General features: G+C 40.8%; 1 protein-coding gene across 1 annotated transcript in view; it reads left to right on the forward strand.

The window, feature by feature from the left end:
* The window catches only part of RP1 (RP1 axonemal microtubule associated), a 233,926-nt gene that overhangs the window by 91,663 nt on the left and 124,153 nt on the right, over positions 1-18,110 (forward strand). Inside the window, 2 exon segments of the mRNA XM_042461410.1 lie at positions 543-706; positions 15,184-15,409. Of these exon segments, the coding sequence (XP_042317344.1) occupies positions 543-706; positions 15,184-15,409 (390 nt within the window).

Consider the following 18,110-nt stretch of genomic DNA (forward strand, 5'->3'; position numbering starts at 1 on the left):
AGTGCATGAAGCTGCCCATGTCTGGGCAGCCAGGTGGCTTCAAGCCAGCTTCCAGCCATCATCAGGACATGTTTGGGCTCTATGGAAATCCCTGAATTTCATAGGGTTTTCTTAGGCCAGCAATTCTCAGAGGTGGTTTTGCGAGATTCTTTCTCTGAAATATAGCACCTGGTATTTGCTGGAAGTCTCCCATCCAAGTACTAACCAGGCCTGACCCAGCTTAGCTTCTAACATCAGACTAGATCTGGTGCCTTTAAGGTATTTAGGCCTCTTATAATCTGGACCTAGGCTGTATAGGATTCATATAAGCTACTGCCAATTTTCTCTTGAATATCAATTCTCATTTAAACAAAACTTCATTGATTTCCCATTCTCTGAGTAGAATCTTCCATATATAAGTGAACAATTACTACTGTTCTGTAGGCTCTGTGATGCATTATTTGCAATAAAGCCAGCACATGAGGCTCCTCAGGCCTATAGTAGTTACTGATATAAAACAGCTCAGTTGGTGGTATTCCTTTTCCATTTGTTTTTACCTGCAGGAGAAGATTGGAAAATCACAGTAGTCACTGGCTCTTCCGAAACAGCTGGCACAACAGCAACTGTGTCCCTTTATGTTTATGGAGAAGACAAGGCTTCAGGTCCTTTTATGCTGGGATCTGGGGAACACCAGCTGTTCAATCCCTACAGTGTAGATACATTCAAGGTACAATACGTCCAAAAATAATGACACATTTGTTTATACAGTTTATTCAGAACAGATTTACTCCATACCAAAGAAGTGAAAGATATTTACCATGATCTCACTGTAAAGATTTCAATTTCACATATTATTTTCTGAATTCCCTATTGATTTAGCATGCAGCAACCCTGAGTGAATAGGATAATAGTATAGTTATGGTAGTAATCAACTTAACAATACATTACTAAGATTAGTAGATTATTTCATTTGTGGAAGATTGCAAGCTAGTATTGGGTATCTTACCTACCCTTCCTTTCTGTAGCAGTGTACATAATGCTATCATTTATTTTTCCTAAACAAAGACTGAAGTTCTGCATGCAGTTAGACTTGTAAAGTTGAAATCTGTAAAAACTGATCCTAAACTTGTGCTTGAGCTGGGTGCTGATGTATCTATCCTAAGCACTAGTTTAGGGATGGACAGCATGGCACAGCCTAGATGCCAAATGCCCCTGCCCCAGTAGTGAATGTGAGTCACTTCTCCTCTGAAAATGTTTTTTTTTTAATTAAAACTAGAAGTGGTTATAAGTTCCACTTTCTTTCTCTCTCTTTTTTTTTAAATGAGGAAAAACCCTACTTTTAAAAAATAATAAGAGAATTGCCATTTCCAAAAGAGCATGATTCTCCATGTTTTGAACAATGTATAAGTGGGTGGGTGAGGTTGAATGCATGAGCTCGAAAAACAGATAGGACAATACACAAAGGCCCACTGTATGAAGTCCTACCTGTTTTTCTAGCTCCAATAACAAAATCAGCTCGGGTTTGATTCCAGGACATCCTGTGGACACTCAAATCCATGAATGCTCAAGTTCCATTGAATACAATGGATAGTAAAATTGTGTCCATTATGTAAAATGGCAAAATCAAGATATGCTTTTGGGAATTTATATATTTTAAAAATATTTTCAAATCATGGATACTTGAATATGCGGATAAAAAAAATCTGTGGATATGGAAGGCTGACTGTATTGGCTGCATGTTGCCAACTGCCACAGGAAGTACACAAGACATCCTTTCCAGAGGTTCACTCATATATAACAACCAAAACTCAATTTTTCATTTTCCAATTGTTGTGTCACTGAAGGTCTTACTCTTTAAACATTCTTCATCCTTGCTCCCAGACAGTCACAACCAAGAATCCAAATCAGAAGTAGTTTATGCTCCATTTAGTAATCTTTCTTTTAAAGAAAGATAACATTCCATGCAGGTTCAGGATTCTTGACAAACTTAAAGTCTGGCTGTAGCCATAAGACTTGAATGGGATAGCTTCAGAGGAGATTCAGATCTTCAATCCTTGAACCTGCTTTTGTTTCACTGTTACTAACTGCTGACTTAAACACATTTTTTTAGCAACTGAGATCTAATTTGCTTGTAGCATAAAGTGTTCGCAGTACAACAATTATAGCACTTTGATACCCCATTGATTGTCATGCCTTCATGACTCAATTCTATAGAGGTTTCATTATGTATCTGAAGAAATATGAATGCTTATGATTTGGAATGCAATCACTTTCAGTTTCCATTACTGATATCAAGAGGAGGGTTGCTTTTTCCCAAAGCAGATACTTGTCAATGGTTAAGTATAGGGAAGGCAGAAATGTGAACTTCATGGCCTATGCAGCAACCCTTTCCCCCTTTTCAGGGTGGAAAAAAAGATTCAATTGTCAGTATAGCTTACTATGAACATGGAATGGGTGGAGGATAATGGAAGGGAGTGGAGAATTAACGACGATTCCTGTGGGAACTTTGTCAGTAATAGTAAAACATCTTGATAGCAAAATGTCATCAGCCAACTCTGTAGAAGACATGCCACTGAGATAAAAGAGAATGGAAAGTATAAAGAAAAACAGAAATATTACATCTAGAATATACAATTAAGAATTGATACAACACAATTATAATAGGCATCACACTTTGAAAAATTCAGTTTCCACTTAGTCTGGAAATTAGTCTCTCCTGTTTTCTGAAAGTGAAGTCTACACTAAAAAAAAAAAAGGTGAGCACAACAACTGCTAGTCAGAAACTGCAAATTCCTCTGGTCTTAAATTCTTAAAGTAGGTTCTGCTCACTTCTATGAGACCAATGGTTTGGAATCCAAATAATAATAATAATAATAATAATAATAATAATAATAATGTTTATTTATATTTCCTGCCTCTCCCTGTGGATCGAGGCGGGATTACAACAAAAGTTATAAATCAATAGGACTTACTTCAAAGTAAGCAAGTCTTTCATTAATCTCCTATTTTTAGTATGTTTGTGTTCTTTGTCAATGCTTTTCATTCCTTGGAAATAATTGTGTATTTTGGGGTTCCCACATATACCATGCTTGAAATGATCAAGAACTTGTGCTGGTTGCTTGATACAGCATGAAACATCTGTTGTTGGTTTGGGGCCCCAGCAGAAACAGTCACACCTTGAAAATATACAGCAAGGGTAGGCAACCTTTTTGAGCCGGGGGCCGGGTTGCTGTCCCTCAGACAACTGGGGGGCCGAAGCCAAAAAATAAATAATTAAATATTTTTTTTAAAAAAAAATTGAAATAATTAAATAAACCGGGACAAATGTAGGACAAAATTTTCAAATGGAGGGCACTTTTTTTTAAAAAAATGGAGGACACGCAAAAAAATTTGCTAATTTTTTAAAAAATGTTAATATAAATGCATATTTCTGAGGCTTCTATAGACAATTGCCTCCCTTGCCCGTTGCTTGCCCCCCTTGCCCGCCTCCTCCTGATAGGCCAAAGGCCCCACGCCCTCATGCAAGAGGCCAAAGGCTCCAGCGGCAATCGGCGGCAGAACCAGGCGGGGGCCAGTTCCAAGGCCTTGCCGGGCCACATCCAGCCCGCGGGCTGCAGGTTGCCTACCCCTGATATACAGTATGTCATAGGTTCAGCGTAGCTCTGTCATCATGGATCTGTTTAAGTCAGTATTACCTATAGATAAAATTAAGATATAGGAAGCTATCTTATATTAAGTTTTTCTAGCTCAGTTTTATTTTACACTGATTGGCAGAAGCTGTCCAGTATGGCATATGGGGTCTTCCTGGGTCTTCCTACATGCAAGAAATAAGTTGCCACATGGCTACATGTCTTTATGTTCATAGCGCCATTGTACAAGTGGCCACCTGAAATGGATCCATTACTGGTGAAGACCAATTTTGTTTTGTTTTTTAAAATTTCAAATTCAGGTTCTTTCCTGGTCTATAAGACAGGCTCTTTTATAATTTTAGTTGTTTTACACCCTTTCCTCATTCAAAATCTGGGGATATTGACCTGCATTAGTACAGTAATTGTGAGTACTGTATTTATTATTTTTTGTATTAAATTTGTAGTTTGCTTGTTCTCCAGTGAGTTTGAAGATACATGCATGGCTCTCTTCATTGGCACTCAGACTATCTGCATTGCAAAATTAATTAAGTTTGACACCGTTTTAACTATCAAAGTTCAATGCTATGGAATCCTGGGATTTTTAGCTTGTTGTAGCACCAAGGAGCTCTGACAGAGAGGGCTAAATATCTCACAAAACTACAAGCCCCAGAATTCCATAGCATTGAGACATGGCATTTGCAGATGTAGTCACGGTTCTCTGTGAGGTAGGTCAGACTGGGAGGGAGTAACTGGCCCAAGCTCCCTGACAGAGTTCAATAGATCTGTGGGAACTGAATGTGGATCTCTCAAGTGCAGCACTTCAAACACTACACCACATGGTTATTTTATGATAATCATCATGGAGAAACTCCACTTGAGAAAGTGTTGTCCTCTCTCTGTCCTCTGACAGATATCTATATATGCCTTTCCCCCTCCTAATTATAGTTTGCTTATTTTGACAATAGTATTTGGATTTTTCTGGTTCAAGAGCTGAAGAGAATTGTTCACTCTTCTGTGTGCTGTTGATATATTAGAAATAAAATTTTTAGATGCAAGAAATGTTGACAATGATTGATAAGTAAGCACACTTACTGCTTGCGATGATGATGTAAAATATAAGAAGACACGCTATGCCTCTCATCTCTATACTCTGCTGACAGTAATGTTCTTAAGGTTAGTAAGTACTGTCAAAATGTCTTGCATAAGCAGTGGCTGTATAGGTTTAAGCTGTCTGCCCCTTCAGAATACATCACATAACTTGGCATATATCAGCACAGTTGGCAACACGCTTAGGATAGTTAAGGAACTGAAACAGCAGATGAATTATTGAAGATAAACTAATTTACAAGTTGTATGAGAGGATACTCAAATGATACCTATTGTAACTACTGTTAAATACCTTTGGATGTTTAGATAGGTTAAGATTTCAGTATAGGCCAGTTACTATTGCTGTTTGATTACCTGGGTCTTGGTTTCTGTATGTATGTTTTTAACACAGAGGCTGTTCTGTACTGACAGATGGAAGCATACCATAAATACTCCTACTTATTGCTTATATTAACAGACTAACCAATCTTGAGTATAAAGAAGAATGCCTCCTAAGATGTAAGAATAATTCCCCCGATGTAAGTGCCTGTTGAATTAAATCTGAAATAGGCTTTCTGACATGCAGAATGGAGCCTGTGCAGATAATTGAGGAAGGTCATTGACATATTATTTGAAAAAGGAAAGCAAATAACAATGCTCCAAACTAAAGGAGCAAATCCGTGCTGCATCTATGTATTGTGTTTTCATCACTGTATATATTTATAGAATGTAGATGGATTGATCACAAGATTACTCCTCCTTCTTTAGTACAGCTACATTACTTCTGTTGCCTGGAATCCTTTTGCACTACACTAGTATAACGCTAGGATTCCATATAAAATGTCATGGCAACACCCTTGGGATTTGCAGTTTAGGGATGTTGTTGTTGTGTGCTTCAAGTAGTTTTCAACTTATGGTGACCCTAAGGTGACCCATGGGGTTTTCTTGGCAAGATTTGTTCATTGCCTTCTCCTGAGGCAGAGAGAGTATGACTTGCCCAAGGTCACTCAGTGGGTTTTATAGCAGAGCTGGGAATTAAACCCTGGTCTCCAGAGTCATAGTCCATAGTGCTGGCTCTCAATTTAGGGAGGGATACAGTGTAATCATCTTGGTGTAATAGCATAGTATGAAATAGCCCTAGAGAAAAGGCACCAACAGTGTTGGGAGAACAGTAAAAATAATAATAATGCAAATTATAGTTTTCTGTGGGGGGGGGTGTTGGGCCATGAGGCCATGTTCTAGAAGAGTTTATTCCTGACATTTCACTGGCAGCTGTGTCTGGCATCTTCAGAGAATGCTGACATGGAAGAGAGTGAGGTATATATACTTGTGGTTGAGAGAAAACAAAACTTTCAAATGGTCTACAAACCAACCAAGAAAATCCAGCAAATGCTGAGCTCAGCGAAGGAAAAGGAGATACCCTCTCATGGCCTCAGGATTTTACCTCATACCATGAAGTTGTGGACAAATCTACTTTGGGACCACAAAACACAGTGTTCAAACATGAATCAAGGAACATGAGAGACACTGCAGACTGTGTCAGTCATAAAAGTCAGCAGTAGCAGAACACATTATAAACCATTTTGGGCATAAAATGCTATTTGAAAGCATTGACATTCTGACCATGCCAACAACTATCAGGTAAGAAAGCACTGGGAAGCCACTGAAATCCATAAACACCTGGACAACTTCAACAGAAAAGAAGAAACCTTTAAAGTAAACAAAGGCAGTATCTAGACCGGTGCAAAGCACTGGCCTGGATACGTACTAGGGTTGCCTCAGGCTGTCCTTTCCAGATGCCCCACAACCCTAGTACTTAGCCATGGTGTGGTAATGGCAGCGCCCTTTCTACATGGGTGCTGCCATTACGACATCACGGCCACGCCGCAGCCAAACAGCGCAGCATCGACGTGACATCCTGGCACCGCTGCAGGGCGCTTGTGGTGTCCTTTCAGCAGCGCCAGAAGGAGCTCCATTTTGGAGCTCCTTCTGCTGCGCATATTGCTGGCGCGGCCTTTAAATGGCTACGCCAGCAATACAGAGAGAAAGGGGCTGAGCGGCCCCTTTCTCCTTTTTCTCGCTGCTGTCGGGGTGTCCTTGGGGCATTTTGCCACTTCCCCAAGGCCAGGAAAATCAGTGGATTGCGGCCTCTGTGGCTGCCGCTGTGGCAGCTGAGGCCCTGATCCATCGGAGAAAGGGGCGGTCTGTATCCCATCAAAGTTTGGCTAACAATCCTGAAAAACACCAAAATCAAGACCCAGCAAATGCAAATGACAACCACCCAGACTCAGGGGGCTGTCCCAGCAGACAATGGATCATTAATTAAATAGACAACCTGAGGTCTTGTCATTCAACAACAGAACAAAACACAGATTAACATGTAAATCGCTTCCTCTCAACCAACAGTATACAGTCGGCCCTTGTTATACGCGGGGATCTGTTCCGGACCCAGCGTATACCAAAATCCGTGTATGCTTAAGTCCCATTGTCCCCAATAGTGGCACGCATGCACATGTGCTGCCATTGAGAACAAAAGTCCCTCTCCTCCCCTCCTTTCCTCCCCCCCTCCTTCCTACATTCCCTCCCTGCCTCTCTCCCTCTTCTCCTCCCTGCTTACCTGCTCCATCGTCGCTACTGTCGTGAGAAAGGCCGGGTCATGGTCTTTGAGGCCAAGAGGCCTCTAGGCTGTCACCCAGCCCTTCGGCGGTGGCAGCGGCGAGGCAGAAGAAGCTTGGCCTACTGGCCTCCTCGCCGCCATCACAATAAGGCTGGGTGCAGCCTGGAGGACTCATGGCCTCGAAGACCACCACCCAGCCTTTCCCACGGCGGCTGTGATGGCGGTGAGGAGGCTGGGAGGCCAAGCCTCGTCCTCCTTGCCGCCACCGCCACCACCACCGCGAAAATGCCGGGGGGTGGTCCTGGAGACCAAGAGGCCTTCAGGATGCTATCCAGCCCTTCTGTGGCAGTGGTGGCGGTGGCGAGGAGGATGGAGCTTGGCCTCGGCCTCCTCACCACCGCCGTTGCCCAGGAGGGCTGGGTGGTGGCCTGGAGGCCTGTTAGCCTCCAAGACCACCACCTGGCGTTTTTGTGGTGGTGGTGGTGGCGGCGGCAGCAGTGAGGAGGACGAGGTTTGGCCTCCCGGCTTCCTCGTCACCACCACTGCAGGAAAGACTGGGCGGTGGTCTCGGAGGCCGCCACCCGACCCTTCTGTGGTGGTAATGGTGGCAGCGAAGAGGCCTCCTCACTGCTACCACTGCAGCAGAAGGGCCGGGTGCAGCCTGGAGGCCTCTTCGTCTCCAACAGCCCCACCCGGCCTTTCCCGGGGTGGCACTGGCGAGGAGGCTGCGCCGCAGCACCACCCAGCCCTTCTGTGGCAGTGGTGGTGGCAGTGAGGAGGACAAGGCTTGGCTCCTGGCCTCCTTGCCACCGCCGTCTCACCACAGGAAAGGCTGGGTGGTGCTCTTGGAGGCCAAGAGGCCTCCAGGCTGCACCCGGCCCTTTTGAAGCGGCAACGAAAAGGACGAAGCTTGGCCTTGTCCTCCTCGCCGCCGCCACTGCAGAAGGGCTGGGTGCAGCCTGGAGGCCTCTTGAACTCCAAGAGCACCACCTGGCCTTTCCTGCAGCAGTAGTGAAGAAGACGTGGAGGCGCTGGCGCAACAACCCAACAGGTAAGCAGGGAGGGAGGGAGGGAGGGAGGAGGGGGAAAGAGGAGGAGAGGAGAAGGACTTTTGTCCCCAATGGTGGCGTGCGTGCATGCACACTGATATTGGGAACAACTTCTGGGTTTGCCATGCGGGTATGCTCAAATCCGCGCATGGCAAATCTGCGAATAAGGAGGGCCAACTGTATATACCCCACTCTCTTCCATGCTAGCATTCTCTGAAGATGCCAGCCACAGCTGCCGGTGAAACATCAGGAATAAACTCTTCTAGAACATGGCCTGCTAGCCCAAAAAACCCACAGAAAACTATGGATGCCTGCCGTGAAGGCCTTCGACTTCTGAATGCAAATTATAGCTGAAAGCTTCATAGGCAGCAAGACTGGTGCTGCTGATACAGGTTTAAGTGAGAACTATTGAACTGGAAATACACCAGACTATTTCCACGACTGTGAGGCTTCCCTTGGATGAGAAAGGACAGTGCTTGGGCAGATAGAAACTATACTGACAAAGGCACTTCACTGGTGCCAGGGCCATGAGACGTGTTACATTCAGAAACCCAGGACTCTTGGAAAGATTACTTTAGAGCAGTATGGGCACAGTGCCCTGGGGGCTCATTTGTTCCCCAGGTTGTCCTTGTGACATTTGATCATTGCGGAAAAGCGGGATAGAAATAAATTATTATTATTATTATTATTATTATTATTATTATTATTATTATCCATTTAGACTCCCTGGATTGCCCATCCTCTGCTCCCTCAGTGTGAATTTCCTCTAATGAAAGTCTCCAGAAGTGCCCATTGATCTACTTGTAGCAACCCCCTAACCCGCTTTGTTTAAAAATATATTCACCAATACTTCAAAATCAGAAGTGGATTTCTGGCTATTTCTGGGTGGGCTTTTTGTCCATTCTAACAGTCTGTGCAGACTCTGCTGATAGAGGTTTCAGTAAGAACTATTCCAGGGCAGAAAATTGACTCTGAGACCCACTGTACCTTTTAATCCATGCTGATGTTAGAGACAGCAACCTTAGCATGGGTATACTCAGTAGTGGCTAGTTTGTATCTCTCTATAAATGTTTAGGCATCACATGTATTCACATCATTCCCTGCTTGTTGGTCTTAAACACACCTTCCTTCTTCCTGTATCAGTTATTCTTCAGTTAGTTTGATTTAGTGTACCTTATGTTTTGTAGTCAGTAGTTTTCTTTCTGTCCTCAGCATCTGAAGAGCATATGTCAAAGAGATATTGTACACAGTATTCTCACCTGGATTACTGTGTGCAGTTCTGGGAACCATAATTCAAGAGGGATGTTCTCAAGCTGGAGCAAGTACAGAGGAGGGCAACCAAAATAATTGAAATGTCTTGATACTGTGTTCTGTTTGAAGTGGTTTTGGGAGCTGAACACGTTTAACCTGAGGAAGAGAAGGCTAAGAGATTAATTGATACCCATATTTTAATATTTGAAAAGATGTCATATTGAGAATGGAGCAAACTTGTTTTCTGCTGCCTCAGAGACTAAGACACAGAGCAATGGATTCAAGTTCCAAGAAAAGAGATTCCACTTCACATTAGGGAGAACCTCCTGACAGTAAGAACTGTTCAACCAAGGGACAAACTGCCTTGGAGAGTGGCGAAGTCTCCTCCTTTGGAGGTTTTTAAACCAAGGCTGGATGGCCATCTTTCGGGAATGTTTTGACTGTGTGTTCCTGCACAGCTGGGCTTTGGACTTGATGGCCCTTGTGATGTCTTCTATCTCTGCGAATCTATGATTCTAATGCCTATGACATCTTATCAAACCTTTAGTATTTATACTGTAAATAAATCTACCTCCCCCCCCCCCAAAGATAACTAAGCCTGTTTTATTTCTCCACTAAACCCTTTGTGTGGATCCTAAGATGCGCAGATAGGGCCATGACCAAACTCAGGAATATAAGTTTAAATCCAAGGCCAGACAATGCATTTTGCTACTTGAAGGTGAAGATGGTTCAATCTGCTCATACCTCACAGGAAGTTAGACTAGTAATGAACAGGATTGTTCCAGCACACCTAAGACAAAAGAGTAGTGTAGAAGACCCAAGTCAGGCCACATGGCAAATATTCTAAAGATGTCTCTCCCCTTTAATTGATGGGAATGGCTGAAGGCATTCAGGAAGAGCTGAGAGGCTTCTACTGCCATCCCAGCATCTGGTATCTGAGATAGTTGCCTCACAAAATGTTTTTAAAAAGATATAAAATAAACAGAAGAGCAGGATAATCACTGGCATAAGACAACAACAACAAAACAGGGCTGTCTTTATCCCTCCATATGTTGTTGGACTCCATCGCATACTGGTGAGCACAGTCGATTGTGAGGGAATGATAGAAGTTGAAGTCAAACAACATTTGGAGGGCTACAACTTGTCCATCTTTGAAACAAGGGGACAGCATTAAATATAAATAAAACAAAAACATTATGTTGCATAGACAGACATATTTTAGTCCAGCTCTTGAAACAATGCAGCAAAGTCTATGAAAAACCTCTCTATGAAGGGTATTCCTTAGAGTGGAAGCTGTTATCAAAAAGGTTCTGCTCCTACTAGGCACAGCCCATTACAGTGTGAAATGCTGGGCAGTACAGTATATGCAGGGAAGAGCATAGAGAAGAAGTTGATCCTGCTTGGTACTGCTTTTACTTCCACAATGTAGCTTTCACCATCCTTGCTGAACCTTTGTTTCCACTGTTTGCTTCTGTCTACGCTTCAAACAGGCTCAGCCCTAACTTTAGGCTATCTGAAGGATCTTATCCTCTTATATGAGTCTGATTATATTCCAAGATCTTCAGATAGTTTATAATACAAGGGCCCGGCCTGGGGCCAATTTTAGAGCTCCGTAGGGCTGGGTGTCCATACGCACCCCGCCCTACTTTTGGTGCCTGTGACTATCTTGTCATGCCCCATCAACACAGGGTGTGCGACAATGATGCGCAGGTGTCTAAGTGCCCAAACAGTGCTTGCTGGAAGCGGCGTCATCATGGCACACGAGCGCCATGATGATGCCCTTAAAAAGAAGCCACTTAGAGCGGCTCCTTTTTAGAGACCACATTGGTGCCATGCCATGCGGGTGGCATGGCACCGATGAGGAGCAAAAATGGGTGGCAAAAATGGGTGGCAAGGAGCTGCCCATCTGTATCTCCCAAAGTGTTTTAATAGTTTGCTGTACTGTTTTATTTTATTTTTAATGGATACATTTGAACTGTTTTAATTTTATATGTAGTTTAATTACGTAGCAATAACTTTTTGTATGTCTTTACCTGTATTTTTAACCTGCATTTTTTTTCATTTTTGTTAGCTGCCTTTAGTTCTGGGGTGGAAAAAAATCAGGATTATAAATAAATACCATAACAATTTGAAAGCTAGGCAGTTGCCTCTGGCAAGAGACATTGGGTGCTGTGGAGACAGCAGTAGAGGAAACCTATATGGCTGTTCATCTTGCTTGGAGGACAGATTTGTGTATTCTCCATGCTCTGAGCTGAACTAAGCTTGCTTCCTGCACAAGAGGTGAAGGATGCTGTCATATCACCAGTGCTGAATTAAAATGCAGTTTCTATTCGGGCCAGCTTCTACAAGAGAAAAGAGGGAACACATTTTGTCCTTTACTTCAATGCATCAAAATTTCTTGATGCAGTCCTGTTAGTTATCATACAGCAAAGGTTTCTGGTGGTCACAATCAAACTACTATGAAGTAGGGAGGTCCAGATACACTGAGCCAGTACCAGCAGAATGGAAGTAATAAAATGTAGCTTTCAGTAAGCTTCCACCCTCAAAGCTTTTTGTTCTGAAGAGGGGGAGGAAGAGGGGGAGGAAAACACTTTGTAAAAGAAAGTTCAACTTGTTCTCAGTTTAAAAACAGATGCAATATTTGTTCCAAATTTATAAATAATAGCAGCACATTTCTTTGCCAAGCAGTCCATGTGTTTTACTCTTGGGAATTCAGCCAGACGTTTTACTTCTGAAGGGACACCAAAAACGGTAATGCTTAATCTAGGTTTTGCTGCACTTTCTGTTTGAAACAACTGATTATTCTGACAGATCAGTTTCTGTACCTGCATCTCAGCAGTATTGAATAAATCTGATGCAGTTGTATGCTAACTAGAACACTATCAGACACAAGGCCCCTCTCTGCTGTGACACCCCAGTTATGAAATATCATCCATGGAGGCCCAATTGGTGCCATCATTCCAGAACCAAATGAAAATGGGGCTGTTCACTAAAACCTTTGAGATCTAAGCTGTTTTACATGGACCCTCCACAAGTGTATTAAGGCCATATATTGATGATGGCATTTAAATATATGATGATTTGCATCTTGGAACCTGTAGTGCTTATGGCAGATCTATTTTTTGTTCAGCCAGCTTTTCATAATGCTCTGAGCTAATCACTAACAGGCCAGCCTATGGTTCTTGTTATAGTAGTCAGGGGAAAACAGTTTTTCTATGGGTATACAGAGAAAAAAAAGCACTAAACAATAAACTCTACATGCCCCAAGCTCTATGGCAGTAGAGCTGTTGGGAAATGTGGGAGATAGCTATGTATCTCACAAGCAGAGTGCTTAGTGTCTACAAGCAGAAGGTGAGAATAATCAATTCCAAACCAAAGAATAGCTTTTACTGTCAGGAAGTTCTTCCTAATCTTGAGGTGGAATCACTTTTCTTGTAGTTTGAATCAGTGGCTCCTATTCTCTGGAACTAATTATTATACATAACATCAGGACTAGAGCTGTATGTGTTGAGGGAAATAACATTTATACCTCAAATTTAGGAACTAGGATGAAACAAATGTTTTTCCTTAACATACAGCTCTCGACTTACCTGTTATTCTTGTCACAGTTTGCTTGCACGGTCATAGTAGCAATAGAAACAGCAATCAGCATGGTTCCTATTGCTGATGTAAACTGTTTTTATGTCATAGGTACTCCTTTCCATCTCAGAATGCACCATATTGAAAGCAAGAATCACTGGACTTTGTCACACTACCAAAAGAGACGGGAGCATAGCAGGATGACATGACGTTGTGGTTATCGCGTGAATAAAGCGGCATTCTAGTGCCACTCTTTATTCATGGGATTTTCCCATGAATAAAAAGTGGCACTAGAATGTCTGTTTATTCATAGGATAATTGTGTGATAATAGCAAGGTCATGTGATGTTGTGTGATAATGATAGCACTATTGCGTGATATTGACAGGAGCATCCTGCTATGTTCTCGTCTTTTTTGCTCGTGTGATAAAGTCCACTGTTTTTTGCCCTTACTATGAATATGATGATTGAAGCTAAATCTGAGTGAGGGCAGATAGAGGAGCAAATATTGCCTTCCCTCACTCTATCATGATCTGCCTAGGAAGGGGCTTCTTTAAAGGGTGGATCTGCAGGATTGGGGAATGTAGACATTTCACACAACATCGTTATATCATTCCTTTATCATCCCAAAATGTAGTGGAATCGTCATAACAGATAGATGATTCCAAAAGATTTTCTCATGAGGCTGTTAGTGTTCTTAAAACGTTTATATATCAGAATTCAGCAATTCAACTGTTTTGAAATCATTTTGTAATCATTTATTGCTGAATTTTGATATATCAACATTTTAAGAACACTAACAGCCTCATGTAAAAATCTTTTGGAATCATCTATCTGTTATGACGATTCCACTACACTTTTGGATGATAAAGGAACGATATAACGATATTGTGTGAAAATCTTCATTGCTGCCAGTAAATGAAATGAACATTTTATCCCTGGATCACCAAAATCCCCTCCTCACAATTCACAGTTTGCAAAACTGGGAGAGGATGGATTCAACTCTGTTCTAGTGATATCACTGATGAAATCTCATTCCTGATAATTGAAGAAAATACTTTTTTTTTCTCCCAACAAGACCTATAATTAGCCATGTAGCTTTACTCAGATTTGGATAAATCAGGATGTGATGGGGCAAGAGACTTCTTCCATGTTTGTTTAAAAATGGATCTTAAAAAAAAAAACCCTGACTATTATATAATCTGGGGCTACAGTAGCAGTGAGCAACTGTGGTTCTTCAGTTGTTTTTATGCCTACAACTTCAATAAACCCTGATCATCATAGCCTAGAGTAAGGGATTATGAGAGTTGTAATAAAAAAAATCAGGCAGGGCAAATTTTCCTGTTCTCTGACCTAAGGAAACAACATTTTCCATAGGTACATACTTGCACCCTAAAGTCCTTCACCAGATTTCAATTTGAAATCTGTAGTGTGACCACAAGATAGATGGTTGTTATTTTTTGTGAGAATGCTGTTGAGAAAGACAGTTGCCTAGCATCCTCTTTTCGTTGCTACAGCAAGCACTATGTTTTACCAGGCTTTGAAAATATAGTACAGTAACATGGTTTTCTTCTCCTGTGTGATTTTTAACACCTTTGTCTGCTAAAGAAGCCAGTGGAGCTTCAAAAGCTTGCACGATGTAATCTGTGCATTTTTATTGTCCTAGTAAATGTATTGATAGTATTGTTTATTACTGGTTTTCACTGATTATAGTTAATCATTTTTGTTTTAGCTGATTGATTTCCTTACACTTTTATGCCAGATCCGGATTTCATTATTAGTTGTTGTATTTTTATTTGAACTTGGTTTCATACTTGTTTTCGAATGTTAATTAGTCAAATTTAAAATGATTGCTTTAATGAATCTAACAAAAAAGGTTATATTGTAGCACTTTGGCAGAAAGTCAGTGTACTTTTTGGCAATGCATAACAATGGGTTTTTTTTTCAATGTTCAGTTGACTATAAAAAACCCCTTTTCCTGTTTGAATTTTGCAGATTAATCTAAAAGATGTAGGAGAGCTGTATAAAATCCGGATTGGCCATGACAACAGTGGACCAGATCCTAGTTGGTACCTGCAAGAGATTAGACTTCAAAGAATGAGTACACCACCAGAGAAAGAAATTCGTTTAACTATCAACTGCTGGCTGTCTGAAGATCAAGATGATTCAGATACATGGCAAGAAATACCAGTAAGAAGACATGGAAAAGAACTTCTACCAGGTATGTCTCTAATATACAGTTCTGATTCTTAAACTACACATGTAAAGAATTTATGCTGAGCTTTATTAAATGTCTTTCAGGATTCATCATTATAAAGATGCTGTGAAAGGTGAAATGTGAGATGTTAAGAAACAGGATCCTTTCCTATTCTCTTTCAAGTATCATTTCTAAAGATATGGAAAAAGTGTTCTAAGTTCAGTGATTTGCATTGCAGATTCTTCATGTAGTTGAAACATTATATAAACTTAGCAGCCTTTCAGTTTGCCAGAATCATGTATAAAGGGTTACTTGATTAAAAAAAAAGGGGGGGGGATGGTGTAGTGATAACAGTAGACAGCCTTCCAAATGTTGTGACATTACAACTCCCACCAGCCCCATCCTGCATGAGTAGCCATGGGGATGATGGGTGCATCAGTGAACTTTGGATGAGCTCTATGTTGCCTTTCCTTTGTAGAGAGTCACACAATCACTACAGAGGGCTGACTACAATTCTCTATTCACCATGAATTCCCATGGTCAACTTTATCACAATATCTTTCAGACTAACCTACCTTAAAGGGTTGTTATAAACACAAAATGGAAGAGGGAGACTTTGTAAAGTTTTCTACTCTTTGGAGAAAAGATGAAATATGAATATAAATAAATCAATTAGAAAAGAGCACTGCTTCCTATTAGGAATATGTGTGCTGCCAGTTAGGCAAATATTATTCAAAATGAAGTAATATGTCTGAAGATATTCAGAGTTTCAGAAGACACTTTTTGCTGGGGTTTCTGACACAATGAATTATTTATAGGTTCCAATAATTGTAGGTCAGGAAGCAAAATGAAGGCCACTAAGGGCAAGCACGTGCATACTCAGTTAAAGATAACAGACCAGGTCATTCACATTTTCAAGCAAACCACAGTAACAATGAAGGACAAAATGAAGTACAGGAGACATCTTTAGGGTAGGATAAGTATAAAAAATACTCATAAAATGACTCAAAGGTATGAGAAAAGGAAGGAAATGAGAAATCTGAAGAATGAAATGGGGAATGGTTGCATGTGGTCAACTAAACAGGGGTCAGTCCACCTTCAGAGATAGGCACTGCTCCAAACAGATGGGTGATTACCTTCAGCCAAATGAAAGGGAATTAGATTCAGATCCTTGAATTCAGAGTAGTACAGATGGGTGCCACAAGAAATCATGTTTTTATCTTAACAACTAATCTTTGGGGGGAAATGGTGAGCATCTGATGAAGGTTAGTACTTGTACTGGTTTGTACAGAGAAAGTTGCAGATCCACTCCCTGATATGTCAAATTAGGGCCAGAAAAACCTTCTTCTTCAAGCCCTGGAGTGCCATTGCCAGTAGGTGGGCTGGAAAGAAGACATACAGCCACCTCAGGTAAATTTTGGGATCCCCAAGGCCCCAATGGCACCCATCAAAGAGTATTAAAAATATATTTTGGGGAAACCCTCCCCCCCCAGGAAAAAAAATGCCTTTACGCTTATGAGAGGAGATTGGGACAATTTTGCTGCATTTTTGCCTTGTCCCAGTTGGTGGTAAGACGTAACAAAACGTTTTAAGTGGTGGCTCTACTGAGATATTGGCCAAGCCCCTTCCTCCCTATTTTTAGAACTTCTGTGGAGACTTCGATGCTTTGGTTGCCTTTTTTGTAATAGGTTTCTTCATTATTATTGGTCTTCTTGTTATGTTGCTGTTATTTTTGTTGTATTGAATGTTATGGTTTCTATTCTATTCATACTGTAAGCTCTATTATGGATGTGTTTTGACTTGAAAACAATGTAAAAATACCTGAATTAATAAATAGAGGGAAAGTAGCCAACAGGTCTGTTCTGTAATCGCTTGCATCCTACATGCATAAGATTTCACACAGTTAAATAGATTCTGTAGCTGTTTAATTGCTTCTACTTGGAAAAGAGATTGTGCAGCACTTTGTTCCTCTGGAACCTTGAGGTTCCGGAAACATGAACAGGTTTAGGTTTTGTTTAACTTTCTTCATGTAATACTTGAATGGAAAGTGAAAAACAAGCCTTCCATGGTCAGAAGATACTTTCTGTACTATTCAGAGTAAGTGAATGTTTAGTGTGATCAATATTTTCAAGAGATATATAATTTTTTCAAAGCAAACCATATGATATACAGTATTTTATTAATAATAGCCTTATCATAGTAAAATTATCTTTGTCATCTCTGCCATGTTACATTTAATGAAATATATTCAACAAATAATTGGAAATAAAACAGCATGGAGCAGACAGAAATTTTGTAAATGTATAACTTTATGAATTCAAAATATCTATTGATTTGTGGCTCATTTAAACTGAAAATAAATAAACATTCAGCACAACTAAGCCATTTTATTTTTCAGCAATTCTGAGAATGAAACATTTTTCACCTGCATTTATTATTTTATATAGATAATTGCATATCTATATCTATACAAATATCTATATCTGTATCTCAGATAATCTATTACATGATACCTAATTTCAGATCAATGCATTTTTTCAGATTAATGTGAATTTATTTATTTAGGCTACCAATGTATTCACTTAACTCAAAAAGCTACCTTTCAGGTATAAACTATAAGAAGAAATGATATTTTATACATTCAGTTTAGAAGTGAGCAGGTCTTTTACTGAGGTTACCACTGAACTTTTGTTGCTTTTTTATTATCAGTTTTTTCCCCCTAAAG

Source organism: Sceloporus undulatus, chromosome 4 (genome assembly GCF_019175285.1).
Source record: "Sceloporus undulatus isolate JIND9_A2432 ecotype Alabama chromosome 4, SceUnd_v1.1, whole genome shotgun sequence".
Classification (NCBI taxonomy): Eukaryota; Metazoa; Chordata; class Lepidosauria; order Squamata; family Phrynosomatidae; genus Sceloporus; species Sceloporus undulatus.